Genomic DNA, 24717 nt, shown 5'->3' with positions numbered 1-24717 from the left:
CTCAAACACAGCTCTGTCGAAAACGAAATTTTAAGCTTAAGAAATAGTTTTTAAACTACAAGGCCACCCCAGTATTTTTTATGAACAATTTAAAAAGTTCCCACCCCTAAAAATCTGCCAGTATATTTCCTCAGCCGTAACAGTCTTACCCACTCTCTAATACAGTTGATCTTTGCTCGACAGCAATAACAGTTCTTACATTTCTTAAATGCACGAGATAATGGACTCCAGGATAGATATAGTTCTTAAATGTGTAACACTGGAACAAATCCGCCTTAAATGATTAATCGGTCGATTTGGGTGTTCCCCGGCACCACCGCCCAGGCAGGGGCTTCTGCTGTTCACTGGTGTGAGTTCTGGCTTTTGTTGGCATCAAGCTCCACAACCACACGTGTGCGTTCAGAATTTGAGTACAACAGCGATTCACTGGATACTCTTGTACCTCATTTGCTCAAAAACACAGAGGAGCTTTGTTTTCTGTATTCCCTCATCCAAATGGGGCTGCAGCCCCAGCGCAGCACCTTTGGCCAACACAGATCTATTTGGATGCGAAGGAGAATATTTTAATTTTTTTTTGTAGTCATTTAAGCAACTGCAACGGGTTTAAGCAACTGCAACAGCAGACTTAACTTGCAGGGTCTTTATTAGAGGGTTACTGTCTTCCTCAGCTTTACACGATGGAGCCCTTTGAAGAAGACAAATGAATTGACTGAATCCTTGTGGCCAACGTCCTCTGTAAGTCCTGTAGTACATTTTGACCAGAAGTTTCTCCATTCTTGTCATACAACAGCTGTTTGAAAGCTTCATTTTCAATGAGGACCATCATATTTTTTAGGAAGTAGCCTTCACAATAGGAAGATAGTTCTGTGACTCCGAGAAACTACAAGAAGTGAAATTAGAGTAAGATAACCATTCTGATAAAACCCGCTCAGCAAATACAGTACAAAAGAGCTGCACACAACAAATACACAAGCTAATAAGCCTTTCAGACAGGCACAGTAATGCTTACAGTTACGTAAGTGTGGAAGGGAAGGAGTTAATCAAACAGCATGTTATGCTGATGATTCTGGTAACAATTCCATTATAGGGCCCTGGCTGTTAAGGAAATGAACATCCTTGGAAATCGGTGGCAGTTTTACCGCAGAGTTCACCAGACCCATGATTTCATGCCAGAAGTTACACCCTAGAACTATAGGTTTGGGAAAACATACTACAGACCAAGCTTCATGAATGGCATCCTTAGATAGGATGGGACATAGGACTGCAGAAACCTGTCATGCAAAGTTTCATGTTTTGAGGAATCTTTGCAGAAGAAATGGAGGTTTGTAGAGCATGTGGTTTGGGGCTGTCAGTATATCCTTTATGTTGGACACTGTGTTAGGGTAATAAGCAGGGAGACGGTAATGTGTGAGCAAACCTTAAATGACCCGTACTGGTCATTTGACGGGTGACCCATACTAGTCATCGCCCACTGGGTAGATCCTGTGGTCATACAAAGAGTATAGCCATGATATTCCACTATAGGTGTAATTATAAGCCATAGAACTGCAAAGAGCAGTGCTCAGCCCATCCTCCTGCCCACGTAAGCTCCTGCTAGGTCTGAGCTCCGAGTAAAGTGGGAACCTTTGGCTGCAAGGTGTAGCCTGAAGGGCCAGAACTGTTGGGGCATTGCATAAGTTTGGGTCCAGACTGGAACAACTACACAGCAGTGTTGCCCACCACCACTTGATCACATTCAGAACTAAGAATGGAAATTGCTAAAAAGTAAAAAAAAAAGGAAAAAGAAAATAAATACAGCTTAGGGTTAGGTAGGACCTGACTTCTGGAGGAAAATGAATGAATTTAACTTGATTTCAAACCATGCAAGTTTTCATCAAATTATGAGTGCATTATTTTGCACCTGGATGTGACAGCACATGTGTGATCTGTATTCTTCTTTGAAACACCATTCATCCCTATTCATTACTTCAATATATTCAGGAGATTAGGGAAATAATGTACTTATCTTGTTCAGATTTGTTCTGAGGCCCAGATTGCAATCTGTGCAAGTGCAGAGCATTTGAGGCATGTATTTGAAACTCCAAATGATTTTGTTGGGAGTTTGGGGGCATTCATGTAAAACACAACAGGTATCTAGCTGTAACTAATCAATCACCACTATAAATCCAATTTGCCTAGTTCCTTAATTTCTTTCTGGAAGTAAAGGACAATAACAAAGGCTTCGAAAAACGAAACCTTAAAGTGCTATTAATCAAATGACTGCCTTTGTAGATGTTGGGCCTAATGCTGTTTAATATCTTCATAAGTGATCTGGATGATGGGACCAAGTGTACCCTAATGAAGTCTGCTGATGATACCAAACTGAGTGGGGAAGTGGACACTTTGGAAGGGAGAGCCACCCTCCAGGAAGACCTAGATAGGCTGGAAGAGTGGGTTAACAAGAACCTTATGAAGTTGAACAAAGGCAAGTGTACGGTCTTACACCTGGGAAAATGTAATCCAGGAGTGCAGCACAGGCTGGGATCTACTGGCTGCGGAGCAACTCTGTGGAAAGGGACCTGGGGGTCCCAGTGGACAACAAGCTCAACTGAGTGAACAGTGTGCTGTGGTGGCAAGGCAAGCCAATGGGATGCTGGGTTGCATCAACAAGGGCATCAGCAGCAGAGATAAAAAAGTCAGTATCCCACCCTACTCAGCGCTTGTCAGGCTACATCTGGGATACTGTGTCCAGTTTTGGTCCCTGCTAATGCAAAAAAGATGTGGACGGCGTGGAGAGGGTCCAGAGAAGGGACTCAAAGGTGATCAAAGGACTGGGAAGCCTGCCATATGAGGAAGGGCTGAGAGAACTGGGTTTGTTCAGCCTTGAGAAAAGGCGGCTTAAGGGAGACCTTATCACCATGTTCCAGTATTTAAAGGGCGGCTACAAAGAAGATGGAGACTCCCTTTTTACAAGGTGTCACATGGAAAAGACGAGGGGTAACGGGTACAAGTTACTCCTGGGGAGATTCTGATTGGACACAAAAGAAATATTTTTCACAACGAGAACAATCAGCCATTGGAATAAACTCCCCAGGGAAGTGGTGGATGCCCCAACATTAGACGCTTTTAAGATTCAGCTGGCCAGGGTGCTGGGCCATCTTGTCTAGACCGTGGTTTGGCCGAGGAAGGTTGGACCAGATGATCCTTGAGGTCCCTTCCAACCTGGTATTCTATGATTCTATGCTGCAATTTTAAGAATGGAAAGCCCATAGGGATGCCACAGATTATTTTAATACTCTCAATTCAGCTTTTAAATTGTAAATGTGGCCAAATCCACCTTGTCTCTGGGCCAATCTGCTTGCACATCCCCATCTGGAAAGGCAAGTCTCAGCATCACCTGTGCTCCTGGAGCTGCAGCTGAGCTTGCAAAGTAGGAAGGACTAGAAATGGTACCTATTAACAGGAGCAAGTCACTCAAAACCTGCTCCTGGCTGATGTGGTGGTTCCTGGCTTCAATGCCTGCTCACCTTATTCCCATCCTCACTGCAGTCTAACATGGGCTTCTTCCACGCTTCGGAGAGCAACACGGAAAGGGAGATGGTCGGTTGGCAAGCTGCGCTTGAACTCCTTTGTGAGCTCCCCTGGCTCATCAGGACCATCTGGCCTCTTCAGCCACATTCCATTACCTCATATTCACGTAACAAACAAATGAAGCTACTGTGTGACGGGAGCACTCCGAGCAGAATGACCTGTGCTCAGATTAATCACCTGCACATCACACAGATCGGGAGCAAAAAGATGGAGTGTCTTCTCTGCTCTGCACACAGCCTAATAGAGAGGTATCTGAACTAGCTTTCAATGTGCAAATTCAGGTCCTGGAAACCTTCTAGCTACATCAGTATGAAGCTTGGCCTTGGTAACTTACTGGAAGCTGGATAAATTAGCCCATGCAGAGCTCTAGTGTGACGTGGCTTACCTAATTCCAGAGGTCAAGATTTCATTCACAGCTAGCTTGGCTGTCTCTGCAATGCACTACCCATGTCAGTGCAAACATGACCCTGGTTGTAAAGGCCTTTGAAGTACACCGTTTCCACTGCCTCCATTGGGAGTTGCAGGCACAAAAAACTTGTAGGCTGGGGCTCTTACAGGCAACCAAGGAGCTGGATTTAGCCACCGGGTTTGTTCAGTTCCAGCATCAGCAGTGTACCAGTTCCTCAGACAGGTCTAAAGCTCCATGTAAGAACTTTCTTCAGTCGGGATGTAAATAACAGCCACATTTCACAATTCAAAGAAAGCATGTGATTTTAAAACAAAATTATTCATTTTACTTTTAGTAACAGAAATACAAATCGAGAAGTTGCCACACGAGCCAGAGACAAAACAAGTATTTTTCAAAAGATTCCTGCACTGCTGATTTTTTTCCTATTACAGCAAATGGACCTGCAGATACACCTCATTTCTTATTCATTTTATAGGTGGAACTTCATGCTATTTCAAACGCTGTTGGTGCGTTATCTGTAGATCAAGACCTAACATTACTACTCTCTGTAGGAAACACCTGATGACGGGAATGGCGGTCAAATCTGCAGGGGTTTGGAGCAATCTGCAGGATTACTCTGTTCAATCAAACCTTCGTGTCACGCTGCACCATTTTATCTCTTCTAAGACACAATGTAAGTTACAGAAAAAAAAAATCTAAGGGATGCTTTAAAAATACTTCATTACAACTATTTGTCTATCATTTCCATCCTCTAAGTGAAAGTCTAACTACTAAGCACACAAGGGGAAGAGAAAAACTGAAACTAATCAATGTGGCAGCCACCTTAATCAATGAGCAAAAATAGGTTTTCTAGGTCAAAAAATGCCATGCTTTTATGCCTAATGACTTAGGCCCCCTCACAAGCTAAGTAAATAATTTTATTCCAATAAGAAGCTGCAAACCTCTGCTCTCCAAGACATAAAATTCTCATTACCATCCTTGTATGGCTTCGAGATGCTGCACTTTGACAATGTGGCATTTTTATATATTGACAAGCTGTCACCAGCATCGAGTATATCACCCCAGTGGGCTTCAGGCAGAAGAAAACAGGAAATTGTAATGGCGAAAATGCAGCTTGGAAGGTGAGAGAGAGGTGTCTTATTCAGTGAGGTGATTCCTGTTGAGATAAGGGATAGGTCTGCCACACAGTGGTACACTCAAATTGAGTTTGAAGCAATTGGAGAAGAGGGTGAGCAGTTGCCACAGATGCTTTTACACTACACGACAAGACTGTCGCTATACTAGGTACCTATTAGTCACTCAGTCCCAGTAAAGGACAAATCTTAAATAAATAACAATCACTACTTATCATAACACTGACCTACAAGTATGACGACAGACACATAACAAAAGCATATGTGGTTATTTTTACCTTGGCATGGTTATAAATATCCACGCAGTTTTCTGTATTAATGCTTTTTGCGCAAATGATCTCACAGTGTCGTTGTAAAGCTTCAAGCTGGAAAAATTTAGCAGCAGAGAGAAGCTAAAAAAAAAAAAAAAGGCAAGGAAAAAAATAGTCAAAACTGCTGAGTGATACAGAATCAGAGCTTGCTTCTTTACTGTTTCATTGTATTTTTTTCTCTGCCCCTGCTTCAGTTAGCATGAAAGTACTGACAAAGTGTCAGAATGAGAAGGTTGCTTGGTTGCTTCAACCCTTTGCAGTCTAGATCACACTGTGGGAAGCTGTACATGGAGAGAGCACCACAGGCTGCTGACTTTGGAATGGGGTGGGAGGGCAGAGGGGGTGAGAGGGGAAAAAGGAAATGGCAGCTTGGAGAGTCTTTGGTCACTTTGCAAACATGACTCTGCAAGGAGGGATCTGCAATTACATTCCAGGAAAAAAAGGTTCCGGTTCAACCATTCCCCAAGCTCTGGCTGAAACAGAGCACCTGGGCTGGATGTGGGGATGTCAGCAGAAGGGCCAGGACCAAGAGTACAGAGGAATTCAAACCAGATGATGATGAACACCCTGGGCAGTCTTAAAAAATCTAGCAAGGCAATAAACCTCAAATCTGTCACCTCAGCAGGTTCAAGGACATGGAGTCAGATCTCCATATGCTCCTTCCTCTAGCTTGTGCGCTGCAGTAAGGTCACGTCTAGGCCACGGGCATTGGCTCCACGTTACTCCAAGGAGTGGGTGCACAGCGGGGTACAACCCTATGGATATATGACCTGGACTGACACTACCTTGGGATCTCTGCATGCCACTGTACACTGTGGGCATGACCTGAAGCCTGTGGGGTGAAAATGGCTTAAATTTTGAGTTCTCCATCTGATTTCAGTAGTGCTAAGATTTCCCCTATTGCCCCCTTTTTGCCCTTTTACAGCAGGGAAAAGGAAATTCATTTTCTGTCTTTCCATGGTAGGTCATTGCCTCTGCCTCTCTGCTTTAACTTAGGAAGCAGGTTGAGGTTCTTCATTGCTTGACACTTTGTTCTAACCCAGCCAGGTCTCTTAGGCCAAGCTGTTCAGGTGTGTAGGCATTTACATGGCCCTTATCATCTAGGACTGCGTGACAAAAAGCTATCCTGTGAATCCCAAAAGGGCTCTCATGCCGCTAGGTAGGAGCACTGGGGAACAAAACTCTGAAACTTCCATGACACTATTCTGACTTCTCCTATGCATTCTGCTCAAGCTCTGCTTTAATCCCATAAATAAATCAAAGTGCTGGAAATCTGCAGTGCTGATGTGATAGCAGCCAGCTGGCCCTAATTATGAATTGCAGCAAAGATTTCTGTGGAGTATTTCTGGTGCTTCTTGTTATCATATTTGTAATAAGGCAAGTTGCTAAATGCAGTTTTGAAAGATAAAGCCAAATCCTATTCCAGCTGCCTCTGTGGCTCAAGCAGTCACGTGCTGGTTTGTAATTACTTTAAACTGTGAGGAACCATGGCCAGATCTGTTATCAACAGATCAATCAATCAGTCATACATTCTTGAGTCCCAGAAGTTTTGAGATGTCACAAAAGTAGAGCAAGCAGCCAGCTGAACTGCAGCATAAGCTTTTTAACAGACTAGGTGATAACAGACGCGTCTCTCTAAAGCTGGTGCACTGCCTAGTCTAAGGCTCCTTATTTCAGAAAGGGTTAGAAATTCAGGAGCTTCTTTCAAAACTACAAGTGAAACAGAGAATCAGTTACCTTTTCCTATAAAGCTCAGAAAGTCAATGTGGGTATGCTTAGTTAAAAAATCCACTGCCTGTGTTGGAGACGGAGAATTTCAGTCCTGACCAGTTCCATCCCCTGGCTGCCTGCAGGGTTGGTACAGATGTCCCTGTATCCATCAGAATTGATTAATCCTGTTCACTCGCACCCCAAATAAGAGTTGCTCTCAAATTTCTGGTTAGCAGTGCTTTGATAAAAGCCAAGCCTTGCATGGATGCCCCAGACAGTAGTGTCATAGGGACAGACGAATGTAGGCAACAATAAAACATCATGGTGGCAGACTATAACCTGTACACTGATGATTACCAGCTGTTTAAATAGCTCTGATTTTAGTATCTACTGACTTGTATTCTTTTTGGCTGCTATAATTCGGTGACTGTCAACAGGAAAACTCCCTGAATGACTATCAAGAATTTGCTCAAGTATCCCTTAGTTCTGTTTAGTTGGAGTCGTCAGACTGATCATAGCTGGCAATGACAGCACACAGTATTGGGAAGAGAATGACTTAACATCCATACAGGTTACGGACATGTGGCTACACTGAAGGCTCGTCCAGCTCCAGTTGGCTTGGTTTGGCTTTCACAAATGGGCAGAACGGCACTGGATGTTTTACGTGCAGTGAGAAAGGGGCAAGGAAGTCTCACTATCTCAGGGAGGAGCTTAAGGTTTTATTCAGAAAATTTCAGTCACATGCTTGAATTTGAACTGAACCGGGACTCCAGTGGGATTTCTCCCATGGTTAAAGCCAGGTACATGCCCAAGAACTCTCCCAAGTGAGGAACCAAACTGGATGCTTTTATGCTGCTGAGATAGGTCTGGACATGTAAGCCTGAGCTAATAAACCAAAAGCAAAAGTGTGATAGAGAGAAGCTGATCAGCCCAGCTGGACCAAAGCAACTCACCTATTGGGCTGAAAGAAAGAGATGATGGTATACTATGCTGCCAGAGTTCCTTCCAGATCTTGGTAACACCAGCTTTCCATTTCCTTGAAAGAGCCTCTCAAAGCATCTAACTAGGTATTTTTATTTCAGACACATTTTTTGCTTGATGATCATAATTTTTCTACTCTTTTCCTCTCTGACAGTCAACTCCGTACTGTCAAAAGTTACTGTAAAGGGCAACTGGCAGAGAAGGAGACCGAGTGTCTCCTGCAGGACTGCAGACAGCCTGGACACTCCCGGTGAGGCAGTGCTGGCTCTTACAGGAGTGCTCATGTCTTGCCCAATGGCCACATGCCCTTGGGTGAATGGTACACAGATCACTTAGCATTGCTCCCACTGCAATTAAGATAAATGTCTCTTACCTCCATAATTTCATTATTTTTAATCAGGAGTGACTCTGCACCTCCATAATAAAGATACTGCATAACCAGCTGTAATAAAACAAAGGGAGTGTTTATAAAAGCAAGCCAAGACATCAGGGAACAGGGAGTGATGTAAAGATTGCAGGCAGTACCCGAGGCTCTCCAACACCACCAGGATTTGTAGATGAAACTGGACTAAACCTCCTGATTTCAAGATACATTTATTACTCTGCCTCTCTGCACAGTTCAATGTTTCCTTCTCACAGGTAGTCTTAATGTCTCAACCCTCACCAGCCACATTGTCCAGACTTACTGGTGAGCTCCAAACAGTTTGCAGGAAGCTGATTAATTAATTCTGAATTTTCAATATTTTCTCAGTATGTTCAGGACCTCATCGATTCAGGAAAATACAGCATATATAATGGTTATTCCTTTGTTCCTTGCCTGTCAATGGCACCCCCGCCTTCACCCAGCTCTGTGTGGGCATGCATGGATGATGAGAAAGAGTAGGGGAGGCTTTGCACTGTAATACGAGCCAGCTAAGATCCCTCTGCAGCGAGCTTCCAGCAAGCCTAAAGTTATTGTAGGCACCTGGGAATTATCTGCTCTGTCTGAGCTCTGACTCAAATAAAGGGAAGCATATTCATGTATACAGATACAGACACAGAAACCAAGCTCTGTATTTTCGTGGTAAAAAATTGATTGAATATTGCTAAGGAAGGGAATGAACTGTGTCTCTTTCAAGCCTGTCCATTAAATACAGAAAGAACCAACAAGAGAAAAAACAATCAAGTGCTCTACCTTGACATGCACTGCTTTGTCTGCATAGCCTGTATAAGTGAAATGCACACTATTGTATCTGGTCAGGCACAACATGTGTAATCAATAGCACTCTGCAGCTTAGTGTATGGATGAAGACTGTGCTCACGAAACCACTACCCTGAGCTATGTGTTTATCAAATACATACGTACTAATTTGGACAGGGCATGTACGATGTTCCTATTACAAGTTCCATTCAAATTCAATGTGAGAACTGACTTTACCTGAAAGATGGGGTACTTCACATAGTTGATCTCAATACAAGTACTATCAGATGAGGGCTTGCTAGACAGCAACGCTTTAAACCTAAATAAAAAGGAGCAAGATTGATATACCAGCCCAATTATCTCTGTGAAAAAGTACAGCAAAGCGGAAGGACAGCATCAGCTCTTGCAAAAAGAGTACACTGAAATGAATGGATTTGTCACTGAAAAGCATCAAGATTTAGACACTGACATAAAATGAAGCTCAAACCAAAACGAAGAAGTCTCTCTTTTAGAAGATTTCGATTTGAAATTTTGGGAAAATACACCTAGTATCACAATAGAATAAAATGTACATATACAAGTCAGATTCTGTAATGATGCATATTACAAAATACATTTTTCTTTTATTTTTTTCTTGGAGGCAACATAATCTTTTAGGAAGACTTGCAACATTTAAAAAATGCACACCTTTTTTTGAAGGAGGTAAATTTTGGCCTATGTCCATTATACTGCTTTAAAAAAATGTTTTGGAACAAAGTATTGAAACAACTATACTAGGACTTTTAATGCCTCTATGCAAGCTCAATACAATTACGTAAAAAGAGGCAGGAGAGAAAACCAGATAGGTTGCTGTTCTCTGAAATTCAGACGCAAGTTTCAGGAAAAAAGCACATTTTAAGTTAGTAATTGCAGATTTATGTGAGCCATATATATATATGTAGCAATCTATTTCTCAAAACCAGATATTCCCATTTGATCAGAAGGTGAAAATAGGAAGCGCTGTCAGAAACATCTGCCCTTGTACTTCCTCTTTTTGATAATTCACCTGACCTTCTAAGCCCTAGTGCAAAGCTTGGCTTATCTATCAAGACCAGTATTTGCTGGATGGTAACCTTTTCCATATCACGACTGCATCTTGTTAATTAAAATATGGATAACAATTGACTTGCTTTTAGTAGTGTCAAACTCTGTTATGAAAACAATTTAGTAGGTTTAAAGCTGGAGTTTGGAATGTGTTTGTACCTCTACCAACAAGCTCTAAACCAAAATATCCATTTCTTAATTGAAGGCAGGGTAAGATACTGCAGTTGCTTTTTACAAATCTCTTTGTGCTGTGGGCTGGCAGCACATCTAGCATCAATTCCCACATTGCTCAAACTACCCAAACTCAGTGGCTTGTCCTTGCCGCATCTTGAAATAAGCTCTTATGGAGGGCGAGCTAAATTTGTTTAAAAGCACACCTTTTAATCATAAAGCTGCATACAAATAAGGTCTGTGAGCAACTTCAAGGTTGGATTGAGCTGGATAAGCCAGGTCCAGCCTTCTGAGCACAAGGAACAGACTATAAATACTGCCTTTGGATAGAGTATGGTATGTTTCGTAGTTATTGGATTTTATTTAAAAAATGTCAAATGCTCTCAATGAACGTGTGACAGTAGCTTGTTTTTCCTGGAGACTGCCTACATTGATGCAAGGCAGGATTTAGCCACTCACAGGATAAATTATTATTAAGAACCAAAATATTAAAGATTCCTCTGCGATTAAGAGCCGGATGGACCAATGAGGTCCATGAAACGTGCCTCAGTGGAATGAAGTCAGATGCATGGTCAGAAGCATGGAGCATTTACTGGGTGGGAATCTAGTGACAGGACCACTTGTAAAACGTCCTGCAGATGAAGCAGAAACAAGCTGTTGAGATGTTCCGCTTAGGAAAAACTTGAAGACTGGACCACCAGCTGTCAAAGAATCTTAACAGCAGCAAAAAACCAAACAAATCCAGAAACGGTTAAAAACCAGAAATGTCTCTATATTTTACCTTGGTGATGCAGTAAATAGCAACACTCTATGTGCATAAAATGGTCTTCCTTCCACCAGAAATGTAACATCTGACATCTCTTTGTTGTTAAGAAAATGGGGATCTAGAATCACAAAAAGAAGGGGAAAAAAAGCCAATAACTTTAGTTTGGAAGAGGTCATGAACGTACAGAATATTTTCCTGTTTTGACAAAAGAAGACAATAGCGTAAAAGGATATTGTTTTTAATGAGTAAAGCCCATAAAGCTATTTTGGACAGCCTGAGACAGAAGCCCCCCAGACAGCCTCATGGAGTTCAGACGAAGAGAATGAAAAGCTTTGAAGTCTGTGACGACCTTTGCTGAGATGACAGCTCCTCCCAGCTCTGCTACCCAAAGTAAACTGGAGCTGAACGGATGCTGGAGGGCCCTACGCTCATTCACACCCTATGATGCCCCTCTCCCTCTGCAGGGAAGTCTTCGTGCCAAGGGGAAGAGGGTCCTGGAAAATCGCTGGGGTCTTCTCTCGGTCACATTAAAACAACCCAGGCACTGTCAGCAGGGCTGGGAGGGCTGTGCCGCCACGGCATCACCCACAGCCAGCCATGGCGGTCCGAGATGCGGACAGACATTTGGCTCTGGGCCCCAGGCTCGGATCCCAGCCTAATTAGCAACACAGACAAATCTTGGCAGATTTACGGTCCCACTCTAACGCACCTGATGACCCTCCTGATTTCAGCAGGAGTTTCAGGTCAGGCTAAGTTTGGGGCCCTTCCTTCTTCTAGTTCTGCCTCTCAAATTCAGGTTTTTCTCTGACTCATGCCTCCTCAAGACCCAGCCAGCGACGCAGACTTCCCACAGCTTTCCTTGGAGAACCAACAAGTATCTTCAAGTCACACTTACCTAGGCGAGAGGTCTGCTTGCGCTTAATTTCAACGAGCTTTGGAATAGGGTAGGGTCCATAGCAATGAGTGAAAATGACAGAGAGCTGCTGGCTGATCACTTCATTCTAAGCAAAAGAAAACAAATATATGCAATGTAAGTTTAATATGCAAAGTAAGATCAGTATGCAAAGGAGATGTTATGCTGTTCTCAAAAGTTGCCTGTTTTGAAGCTGAAGAATATGATTGCTGAAGCTTCATTAAAAATCACAAGCTTAAGATTATCACTATTTGTTAGAAACTGCAGTTCTCATTTACTAGATTGCTATGTCTTCTGTAGGAATCAGTTAAAATGAAAAGTCCTCTTCTTGCACCAGAGGTCTTCTTTTCCTAACAAGCTCCATAGTCCCTGTCCCCTCCGTAGAAATGAAACTTCTTTACAATAGTGATTTCATTTCACTTGCAGACTTACTGTACTGGAAAATGACTTTCTGTTGTTCTTGAGAAAATGGTCACTGGTCACGTTTTAGAAGACCAGAGCTACAAACAGATACAGCTGCACAGCCTGCATGCATTTCTAAGCGCAACAGTCTCCCAAGCAGACCCTCCCTTACAGAGTGACTGAAGCGTCACAGTCTGCCACTGAATCTCCTCATTCAATCCCATTTTTTGGGGGATTGAGCACATCAATGTGCTCTTACACCGCTGGCACTGGCCTGAGCACCACTGTCCTGAGGAATATACCAGACCTTCACAGAACCAGGTCTTTCCCATTTCTGCCCAGGTTCCAAGGGCAAGGCACCCACAGGACACTTTCCTAAGCACCCAAGCAACTTGAGTATTTGTACACCTAAGCTGCAAGGATAGTGAAATGGATTTAGTGCTTAACTACCTAAATCGCAGCCAAAATCAGGATTTAAATGGTTTTGCAAATTTTATCCCACTCTTTGATGAGTAATTGGAGCAGGTCTAGCAAGTTCAATGGTGCCACGCAGCTAATTCACGATGACATCTTTTAACTACCCTGTTGGCTGCCGATTCCCTTCCATAGCAGGAAACTGAAAAGGCGAGGCACTTGGATATGTGAGGGTCCAAGCCCAAGGAAATAAGCAGATGAGAGAAAAAAAAAAATCTTAATATAAAAATTTGAGGAGTGTAGATATTATACTAAAAATATCTCCAGGCTTATAGAGCAGAAATTGAAGCTTTCCTTTCTCTGAGCGCATTTCAGCTCAGTTCTACCAGTGGTGCTCCTTAAATCCCATGAGGGATGAGGAGGAGTGGCAGAGATCCTATAATGACTCCCTTACTGAATCTAATCAAATGGGGTGGGAAAGGGTAGAGCTATGCCTCACAGGCACACGCTGATGTCAAAGGAAATTGCACGCACTCGCCCTCAGGCAGGAGTTGGCTCCTATAACTACGTCAGATGCAGCATTGAAAGAAATGCTAAGATAAGAGAAATACTGATACTAAGAGACACCATTTAGCACGGCGCAGGGACCAGCCCTCGGAGAGGGGCTCACCACTGTGGCTCTGAGACAAGGAGGACATCTCGCACCGGGAGCATCTCTCTGTTCAGCATCTTCTAGCCAGAGCTCTGCAAAGCCCTTCACAAAGGGAGTGAATCACAGGGCAAAGAGAAAAGGAAGATTTAAGGCCAGACTTAAAGAAGGAAGTGACTCAGCTGCCAGGAGGGCTGGGTGGGAGAGCTCTAGACAGACAGGGCAGAAAGAGCAATTGCTTCTCTGCTCGGAAGGGCTGTGCTGAAGCGCTGCTGCCGACTGACTCAGCCAGGGATGGGTGCATCCGGGGGGGATGCTGATTACCAGCAGGGCAGCTCCCAGTTGGATCTGGCAGATGCTAAGAAGTCAGTAAATACAACAGAGGATGAGGATAATTCTGTGGTTCAGAGCAGAGTGAAGCTTCTGGACAGGAGAGGAGTAATTGGAAGAGCAATGCTCACCTTTACCCACAGTGAATAAAAGCAGAGTAACTGCATTAAAGAGAATAGCTACTGGCAGCTCCCTCTCAAATGTGCCGGGGTGCACAGGTCCTGTCTATGCCGCTGAGGTTTCAGTGGGTCCATGAACTCACCAGTCCCAGCCACAGCTATGCCTGGGCAATAGCTTTTTAAAAACACAGATATACCTCGATAAAGACAATGCATCTCCTCCTTCCAGGGTGCGCCTGAGGGAATGCACTCATGGAAAATCTGTGTATTGACCTCCCAGCGCCTCGTTAGGAGCCAGAGGTCTCACTCACCAGTCCAAGCCATGGCATCGCGTACCAGGATGTCCAGGTGCACCAGGGAAGAACAGGCCAAACCCAGCCCCACAGGTGAGAGAACAGGATCCCTGCTCATAACCCCAACCAACATGACGACCAGGTCGCGAATGTGGACGACCCCATGGTAGTCTGCCTACGCAGGCGAGGTGCTGCCAGCTCCCTGGATCACCAATGGGGCTCAATCCCTGTGGTGTGTGCGTACAAGCCCATTATAAGGCCACCTTGCCACTGCCCGCAAGCCTGTGAAAAACCTGGTGTAAACTAAGCTCTAATTAGCTCAAGATGTGATACATTCAGATGAGAGAAGCTTAAAAGCCCTGAGACACAGAACAGAGACGGGACAAAGAGAAAAGCAACCTTAGGATCAGCACATCAAAGAAAGCAGGGCCATCAGACACAGTGGCTCGATGCATTGTGCAGCTTCAGACCTCCAATGCAGGACACTGATCTCATTTGGCAGACAGGAGGTTGGAGACCTTTGGCTGCTGTCGATAACATGAAATACTTACAACGTGTACCACTGAAAGGCCAAAAAATGTGCTCGGCTAGAAAGCTGAAGCATGTGCTCATTTAGAGTCATTGCTAACAAACAGCAGCACATTTTCTCCCTGAGACATGGGGATGGGAGTGGTGAGCTATCACAGCAGAGCAAGCTCGCTTCCCACACCACCCCACACGCAGCCAAGCTCAAGGGGCTGTGGCCCTGGATCTGCTCCCCACGGAGCCTCTGCTGGCTTTTACCAATAAACCAGGCAGGAACAGGCAGCAAAGAGGAGACAGAAAAGGGATGCTTTGTTTGCGACTGGATGGCTGGGGAAAAAAAAAGGCTTTTTAAAGCCAAATCCTTCTCTTGGAGCAGGCTGAGCTGGGCTGCCTGTGAAGTAACTGGGAACAACTGCAAGAGTCCATAACCTGGAGCACCAGCATTGCTCTGGCAGAGAGAAGGACATGTCCAGCCTATCTGACCTTCCCTTTCCCACACTGGGAAGCTAAGAAGTTGCCCTCGTTACCACATCCATCCCATTTAAGCACCGAGCTGGATAATTCTTCCCCATTTATCCTATCACCCTACCAGCTGACTGTGAAAGAACAGCTGTAAGAGCTCGCTGCAGCAGTTGTGCATGGCGATATTAACACCGTAGGAGCAAACCAAAGACTGTTTTCTTGCTACAGTTTGATGTTGGAAAACATTGTGCCAGGATGTGTGAGGCTGAGATCTGGAGCAAGGCCAGCTTCCTTTCAGACACGGGTGTTCATTCGCAGTCAAAGGGAGTTGATGCACATTTTCTGCTTGGGAGGGGGAAGAAAGCTTGGCATAGGATATAATAAAAATATTTACCTAGCCATGGGGTAGTTTACAGATAGGCAAGAGGGAACAGGGAACAACGATGAATCTCCTGAAGGAGATGATGCTTCCAGCAGAGAGTTGGTCGGTGAGCAAGGAACTTTGCTTTGTAGATACAAGCAGTCTCCTGACTTAAAAGCATTCTTCAGCAGAGATCTAAAGGAATTCCCCACTCCTGGTGAATGCACTTGAACTGCAAGGGGAATTCATAAATTCTTTTGAAGCAAAGCTGAAGGTTTTCAAGTTGCTGGAGCAGAGATGACTAGTCGATTGATCTGAAAAGAGGTGAAGACCTGGGTGGGGAGTGCAGGGGTATTTTTTCCTGAATGCTCATCTGATGAAGGTCTGTAGCAGGACTCAGGAAAGGCTCCTCCAGACTTTGGCACGTACCCTGGGTGAGCTTGCTCTATTCCAGCTTATGCACTTCAACCTAGCCTAGCTATTCTGGGATGTGGTCCTACAAGGTACTGGACACAGCTTGGAAATACATAGTCAGTTTTCTCCAGTACCTGTGGAAGATACGCATCATCTTGGTGGCTATGGTCCAAACTCTCAAGGGGAAAACTCTGATTGGATTCCACAGTTAGGCTAAGGTTTCACTCTTCTCTGACCACACGTTGCTTAGCTGCCTCTTCTTCATAGGCTCCCCCGTTCCCACACCACGTCTCTCCGTAATGCTCAAAACCCCACTACTTAGCTCTCTTTAGTGGCCTATAGATATCCCACCACCTCCACATGGCTGCCCTCAACAGCAGTAACAAGTTAGGCTGTTTTTCTTTGCCTCTGAAATCCCAAGCAGTACTTTGGGTTTTCCTTCTATTGATGTCGCCCTCACCAGCTCAGCCTCAATAATGCCCATTTAACCTAAGTGTGCCAGGCCCTCAAATTCCTCTGCCATGAAGCTCCAAAACCAAAAGCTCACCATGTTAAGCAGAAAAATCACACTCACTCTTCTGAGCTCGGTGTCTGCCTGTTAATACACATCTCTCCCCTGCAAGCAGAGAAACCATGCTGCTTAGGGAACAGGGGTGCTGGCAAAGGCATCTTTCTCTCTCTGGTCCTGAGGATGCTGGAATGACCCAGCTCTCTGCTAAAGGCAGAGCAGCAGAAGCGCTGCTTCCACACATGGTCCCTGGCAGCTGTTCCAGCAGTGGCAGAGCCTCAGGACACACCAAGGCCACTGCAGACTCATCCATGAACTTCCTTCCACAACAAGCTGGGAAGCCCTTGAATTATTCCTCTGTTTATCTTCCCTTCTTCGCAGAAAGGGACGAAAAAGAGTGAAGCAACAGAGAGGGCTTTTGGCAGATGCCTCCAGCCCTGAGCACTCAAACACTGTAAGACTTTCTTCACTGTCTCTCTGAACCTTTTCCATCCTTGCCTAGATGTTTCTGCTACGGTCCTCTAGCACAATTGGCTTTTGCCAGCTGCCTCAAAACTGATTAAATGCCACTTTAAAGGGTCAATCCTAGATGATTAAGCAGCATACACATAATTAATATTAGTCAACAGCTGCAAAGGTAAGGAAGCCCCAAAGGTTGGAGATACAGTTAGAGGCAGTGAACTGCGTAACAAACTGGGTTTTGTTAGTGCTGGGCTCAAGTCCTTCCACTGCAAATACAAACGGAAAAGAATTAATCACAGGTAAGGCACAAACGGACCCTTCAGTTAGCTTCTGGGAAAGCTGCCAAGCCTCCCTTTCAAAAGGCTCTTTATATCACAGCTGTGCATTGTATGTAAAAAGCTCAGATCCCGGGGCACTGTCTAATCCCTGGGTGAGAGCCCAGAAAAGGGCAGGTGTCACATCCATGGCATTTATTTATTGTAAATGAAGAAACTGCTCCTGCCTCTGGCAGGGAAACATTTTAGAAGGCAGACAGAAGGTAGAAAAAAAAAATCAAACCTGTGTTAGTACAAAGCTGAATCTGCATTACAAAAATACAAGACAGGATTAACAGTCTGTTATTAACATGCCGCTCGGTACCTGGCGTTCCCATCTCACATGGAGAATGCACGACGTACATGTGTGGATAACTTGCGTCCTGGTTACTGTGAACTGTTTAGACACAGAAGTACTACAAATAACAACGGGCAACATTACAGATCGCTGCAATTACTTGAGAACACTGAAACCTGCCGTACAAAATCACTCAAAGTTCCAGCCAAAAGATCGATCGCCGAGCGCAGGCTGAGCACCAGGTGACACACAGAAGGGCATTAGCCACTCCATAGAACCTGTAAGTGGGCACTTCGGCAACCTGGATGTCTTCAGGGTGATTTTTAGTGCAGGTTTTGGTGTGTGTGTCTCCTCTGTGGAAAGTCCACATTTTCCTTCAGTTAAAGTATTTCATTAGCCAAAATATTCCATTTTCAAGTGCTAATTTTTTCAAGACGGGTAAAATACTATGTGGAGAACCAATATTCTAATGAAAACTGTCACATCAGTAAACCCTCAACTTTCTGTTGCAAAGCAGTTTAACAAGGAAGTAAAATTTCACCCAGCATAGAGGTGTCTTTCCTGATCTGTCTCTAGGCAAGAGAAACATGCACAGCACTCTCCCAAGGGAGGGCTTTCCTCTAGGAGCTGATCGCGACCCAGTGCCTGCCTGAGCACCGTACAGGGTTCACCTCTCCCCTCTAACCTAAGTCCTTCCTGCAGAACAGGGTAGTCTGGCTTCGTACAGCAAAATACAGCTTCACTCAAACCCATCTTGAATATTCATTTCAGCCCGCTGTGAAGCAAGGGACAAACCTGGAATTTTCTAACTCCTTCATCTTCCAGTGCCACTTTCTAGGGCACGTGCAGACCTTGGGGGAAAAGCTGATGTTTGCTGACCACTGTGCCTGGACTTTGCAGAACAGACGCATGAGCTCAGTCTGTTGACATTCTCTGAGGAACCTCTCCCGACATTTATTTTAGAGGAATTAAATCCAGAAAGACCATAGCAATAAAGAAACAGGATGCCCATCTCAAGCTTCAGGTTCTGAGCATTTTGCTGCAACAGAGCAGGCAGGTGTTTCAGCCTTTCCTGCTGCTTTCTGTTTGTTGAAGATGTGAAGGGTTTTTTTTCAGTAGTTACTGCATCTATGACAGAGCCTGCATGCTGCTATTTCTGAAAAGATACATTAAAAAACCCCAAACGAACTATGTTCTAAAAGATTTTGGATTCCAAGTAGCTAAGTTACTGCTAAAAGAGTACTTCAGCTTTTAAACTGTATAGGCCAGGTTTCTCAAGATACCCACATGCCTGAATCCTTTTGGAATTTTAAATACTGGTTATTGTTCTGAGTTGTTATTTGTTCTCAATAACTGTCAACACTAGACTGGTGGCTATTATTCAAAAAACTCAGCCTTCCAAAACAGCCTGTGCACTCCTCCAGGTTGCTTTAGCTGTCTATAGGTGCATTTGTAGAGGTTGGGAAACTCTGCAGGAATTTTAAATTCTGAAGGAACACCTTTGCAAAGTAGTTTCCTGCACCTTTCATCAAGCCTGGCTGCACATTGTGATCAACACCTCGCTAATGGGCTGAATTTTAAAATAAACGACCTTGTCACTGACAGAAACCGATGGGATGGATGAAGAGAAAGCTGCGGAATGCAACTGAGGAATGGCAATGAAGGACCCCTCCCATGACTTTTCAAGGTGATTTTGTCTCGGACAATACACTAGCAGGAATACTTGTAGTCCTAAACCAAATTTTCCTGGTGTGAAGCACCTCCAGTGTAAGGCGAAGCTTCAAACTTCAGCACTTCGGGACTCATACAGGCACTTCAGTGATGTATGCCCACAAAGGATCCAAAGTAATGGCAAATAGCAGCTCCTCACCCATACTATGGGGGTAGGGAGAAAGTTGTAAGTGAGATTACTTGGAATTAAGATTGTATTTTTCTCAAAAAACTAGGCCAAGGACAATCTGATGAAAACTGCTGTACACAGAAAAAGTAATGGATGAAACTGGCTCATAACCTCGTACTACTAGCAGCTTTGCATGGATGGAGCCGGGCGATTTTAATGACAATTCAAGCTCATGCTGAGCTCCAGAGTGGAAATCTAAAACCAACCTCCTCTAAAGGCCACATGTGTTTAACTTCCAAGATTGTGGTTTTGAGTCTCTCTCTTTTCAGGCTGTGGAAACGTCAAGATCAAACTGAATCAGCTCCAGCATTTTCATAGACAGAGAACAAAGAAGCGTTCCACATGTTCAGCACACCATCCTCAAGGGAACCTCCCTGCAAAGACCGAAGAGCTGACCTGTGAGCCCCACCTCAGGAACTACAAGCCCACAGATCTGGGTGTAGGCTCCATGAAGCTCTACTAAAAGTTCCTATTTGGGGGGGCCCAATCTCCAAGCCAACACATTCACTCCTCAGGCAAATAGGGTCCTCCAACATGGAGTAGGAGGGCAATCCAGCTCAGAGCCAAGCTCAGGCAGACCAAACATCAACCTCGTCTGGAGGCAAATGAGTTTCCAGTGAGAAGTCTGGGGGTTTCCTCAGGCCGTGAAGAGCACAACACAGATTCCAACAGGCAGAAATTCAGTTGTATCTTCCTATCCTTCTTCTGTAACAAGATCTCCACTGTCATCTTAGCTTTGAGGGACTCAACTCTGCTCTATGCAGTAGCTAAAGTTAAGCTTAGGGCTACTTGTTCCCAGAAGTGTCTCTCCGGCTTCTGTCTCACACAGCCCTGTCCAAACCACTTTTAGCAGGCTATGTTTGTATGCTTGTCTGCCACAGACATTCAATCCATCCTGAAATGGTAGCACCTTTCCTCCTCATCTGGTGGCCCAAGTCCACCACCATATCATTGATATTTTTAGTGCCAGAGCTTTCCCAGTTTGAGTTTTGCTTGCTCTTAGGAAAGCACCTTAAACTGAGCTCTCTGTGTCCTTTCCACTGATTCTGCTTTCTCTTGAGTACCTCGTCTCTGGTCTTTGGTTTCGTAACAACCCAAGGTCACTGCATGACAGCAGGAACCATGGGGGGAGTGAGTGCAGAGCAATTCTCTGCCTGTTCTCGCAGCTCTGCCTCGCCAGCATGGAAATACTGCCACTTCCCTGCTCGCCATCCAATTCTCAAAGGTGCAGCTGATAAAGACATTTAAAGGCATGAAAGGAAATGAAAGCGCTTCGTCCCACTGGAAGTCACCAGGAGCTGGGTATCGAACCTTCATTTGTGCTTTTGGAAGTCATCCTCCAGGGCTTTAGTGCAGCAGTGAACAACCCATGTCCAATCTATTCACTGTTCTTCCCTGCTTATTTCACAGCTTGAAGAGAGGCAATAAAACTAGGGACTTCAGCTCAGCAGTTCTGCCTGATGTGCCAATTTTTGTCACCCTTCTGTACTCCAGCATCATGACTTCTGCAAATTTTATTTTTATTATTATTGTCAGCATCCCAGCACACAAATGGGAGTGGAGTGCCACCCTGCAGGACACCAGCATCAGTGCTGGCTGGTGGCAGAGCTCCCACATAAACCCTTACATCCAGGCCCTCTAGGAACAGGCATTTTACAAAACATCTTATAACACAAAAGGTATTCCTTATACAGGAATCATAGAATCATTAGGTTGGAATAGACCTCTAATATCATCAAGTCCAACCATGTACCATAATACCACCAAGCCCACTGAACCATGTCTACAAGTGCCACATCAACACGTTTTTTGAACACCTCCAGGGATGGAGACTCCACCACTTCCCTGGGCAGCCTGTTCCAATGTTTGACCACTCCTTTGGTAAAGAAATTTTTCCTAATGTCCAACCTAAACCTCCCCTGGTGCAACTTGAGGCCGCTTCCTCTTGTCCTATCACTTGATACTTGGGAAAAGAGACCGACCCCCACCTCACTACAACCTCCTTTCAGGTAGAGAGTAGACAGTGACAGGGTCTCCCCTCAGTCTCTTCTTCTCCAGACTAAACAACCCCCGTTCCCTCAGCCGCTCCTCATCAGACCTGTTCTCCAGACCCTTCACCAGCTTCGTTGCCCTTCTCTGGACACGCTCCAGCACCTCAGTGTTCTTATCTGATGGTGTTCTTCTAGGTATTGGTTATTTTTTCTTTAAACTTTTCAATTTTTGTAGTATCTGGCCTTTTTTGCACGGCCTGGGAACCTGCAAGAACATTTTGCCTGACAGTGCAAAGTAGAAGGTGGGGGCAGAAGGCTTGCTTCCTACTCTTGAGACCTGCCCTATGTTTCTATGTGATTTTTGGAGAATCCCTCTGGCCAAATTAATGAAATCCCCAGAGTCCCAAGGGAACTGGCCGATGTAGTTGCCAGGCTACTCTCCATGATATTTGAAGAGTCATGGCAGTCAGGTGAAGTCCCTGGTGACTGGAGAAAGGGAAACATCGCACCCATTTTTAACAAGGGTAGAAAGCAGAACCCTGGCAACTATCAACCTATTGGCCTCACCTCTGTGCCTAAGATCATGGAACAGATCCTCCCGGAAGCTGTGCTGTGGCGCACCGAGGACAGGGAGGTTATTTGAGACAGCCAGCATGGCTTCACCGGGGGCAAGTCCTGCCTGACCAACCTGGAGACCTTCTATGATGGAGTGACTACATCAGTGGACAAGGGAAGAGCTGTGGATGTCTTTTATCTGGATTTCTGTAAGGCCTTTGACATGTTTCCCCCACAACTTCCTTCTCTCTAAATTGGAGAGATATGGATTTGTTGGGTAAACTGTTCAGTGGACAAGGAATTGGTTGGATGGTCGCATCCATAGGGTAGTGGTCAATGGCCTGAAGTTCAGATGGAGACTGGTGACAAGTGGCATCCCTCAGGGGTCCATACTGGGACCAGCGCTGTTTAGTACCTTCATCAATGACATAGATGGTGGGACTACGTGTACTCTCAGCAAGTTTGCAGACACCACCAAGCTGAGTGGTGCACTTGATACACTTGAGGGACAGGATGCCATCCAGAGGGACCTGGACAACCTTAAGTGGGCCCATGGGAACCTCATGAGGTTCAACAAGGCCAAGTGCAAGGTCCTGCACATGGGTTGGGGCAAGTCCCGGTATCAATACAAGCTAGGGGATGAAGGGATTGAGAGCAGCCCTGCTGAGAAGGACTTGGGGGTACTAGTGGACGTAAAGCTGGACATGAGCCGGCAATGTGCGCTCGCAGCCCAGAAGGCTGTATCCTAGGCTGCATCAAAAGAAGCGTGGCGAGCAGGTGGAGGGAGGTGATTCTGCCTCTCTACTCCACTCTCACGAGACCCCACCTGGAGTGCTGTGTCCAGCTCTGGGGCCCCCAGCACAAGAAAGACATGGACCTGTTGGAGCGAGTCCAAAGGAGAGCCACAAAAATGATCAGAGGGATGGAACACCTCTCCTATGAGGACAGGCTGAGAGAGTTGGGGTTGTTCAGCCTAGAGATAAGAAGAATATAGGTCAGGCTGGATGGGGCTCTAGGCAACCTGATCCAGCTAAAGATGTCCCTGCTCACTGCAGGGGGGTTGGACTAGATGACCTTTAAAGGTCCCTTCCAACCCAAACTGTTCTATGATCTTATGAAATTACTCAAATTACAAATTGCTGTCTGACAGGCTGTCACAGCTTCTGAGGCAGAGACTGTCACTCTACAAGGCGCTGAAAATCTGTCTGTTTAATTACCTCAGTTTCCCTGTTTGTAAAGGGAGGATAAGATCTTCTTCCATATCTCAACTCATTAAGATTTGTTAATTGTTCTGAGATTATGGGATAGTTGGAACTATTTATAGGAATGCAAAATGCCATTTCTATTAGGTGCAAGTTGCCATGTAGTTAAAATATACTGAGCATCACAATATGTAGCAAATGGGACACCTTGTTTTACATCAGCCAAGAAATGCTAAGTGCTTCCTAGTTGCTTATTTTATACTTTTTGCCCTGAAAATCTCATTAAGGAAATGTACTGGGCCAGACCGTGATGTTTAGTAAGAGTCATAATCCTTCTCGAAGTTCCCAGCCCACAGGGAAAAGGATGTCCATGTGGGCAAATCAAACTCCTCTCCCCACAGCTCTACAAAATGTAGAGCTTTACAATTTGCTGTTGAAAGAGAACCACAGTTACGGCCCTTCTGCACTTCTTAAAGCAGATTTCCATTCTGTGGGTATACATGAAGAACAGAATCTGCTCTCAGCCCTTCCAGAGAAGGGAAACAGAAGATCCTTTGAATCTCAGCTTCCCTCAGCTGCCTTCTACAGCATGACCAGGGAGAACTTTTATTGGCTCATTCTACTACAAATGAATTTATTTTGATTCCTTCCAAAGGGCTGCATAGAGTATGTCCTCATTTCTGTCTGGGAGAGCTTTGTGAGAGGCCGTTTGGACAAGACCACCACAATAATTCATGCCATTTGCAGACAATTTGTAAACCCTTATGGTGTCCCAGAATGATTCATTATTTTTCTAAGAATATGAAGCGGTGTGTGCATTTGTGAATATGCATGCTCATCAAGAGTGAAGACAGGCAGCTCCCCTAGGCCCAGAGGCAGGGATAAAGATCAGCACATATTTCTTCTTTGTTATGTAGAGGTTTTTGTGATACTTCAGTTGTTTCACCCCTCCACATGTTAGGTTTTAGGTGAACCCAAAGCAGAAGGTAGCAGTCTTATTTGTTTCCAGGTCTCCTACAACAGACTCTGGAAGACGCACTCATGTCCCAAAGGTATAATCCCATGTATATTACTTATTCTAACAATGATCATTGGCCACGGCTTCAGCCACCCTGGAGAAGAGTAATTAAAGCCATCCCTCGTCCTAGATTACAAGGCCTAAACTTAATCTCATTAAGTTTTCAATAAGATCAGTTTTATAACAGATTTCAAACCAAACAGCACCTTGCTGGTAGTTTCTGGATGAACATTCATTAACCCAAGCAAGTTCAGAACAAGGAATCTACAAATC

General features: G+C 44.7%; 1 protein-coding gene across 5 annotated transcripts in view; it reads right to left on the bottom strand.

Annotated features, from left to right (window-relative positions):
* Positions 1–564: 564 nt before the first annotated feature.
* Positions 565–24717, bottom strand: part of ABTB3 (ankyrin repeat and BTB domain containing 3) — a 184588-nt gene continuing 160435 nt past the window's right edge. For all 5 annotated transcript variants that reach the window (XM_086468449.1, XM_086468458.1, XM_086468466.1 and 2 more), the window contains 6 exons: positions 12210–12315; positions 11330–11432; positions 9532–9613; positions 8488–8556; positions 5391–5504; positions 565–880 (listed from right to left, as the gene is read on the bottom strand). In XM_086468449.1, the coding sequence (XP_086324575.1) occupies positions 671–880; positions 5391–5504; positions 8488–8556; positions 9532–9613; positions 11330–11432; positions 12210–12315 (684 nt within the window). In that variant the 3' untranslated portion in view covers positions 565–670. The remainder of the gene's footprint in view (positions 881–5390; positions 5505–8487; positions 8557–9531; positions 9614–11329; positions 11433–12209; positions 12316–24717) is intronic.

The sequence above is a fragment of the Leptosomus discolor genome, chromosome 1 (assembly GCF_034619465.1).
Source record: "Leptosomus discolor isolate bLepDis1 chromosome 1, bLepDis1.hap2, whole genome shotgun sequence".
Taxonomy (NCBI): Eukaryota; Metazoa; Chordata; class Aves; order Leptosomiformes; family Leptosomidae; genus Leptosomus; species Leptosomus discolor.
The sequence above is the reverse complement of the archived record's forward strand: the minus strand, read 5'-3'. Positions and strand labels throughout refer to the sequence as shown.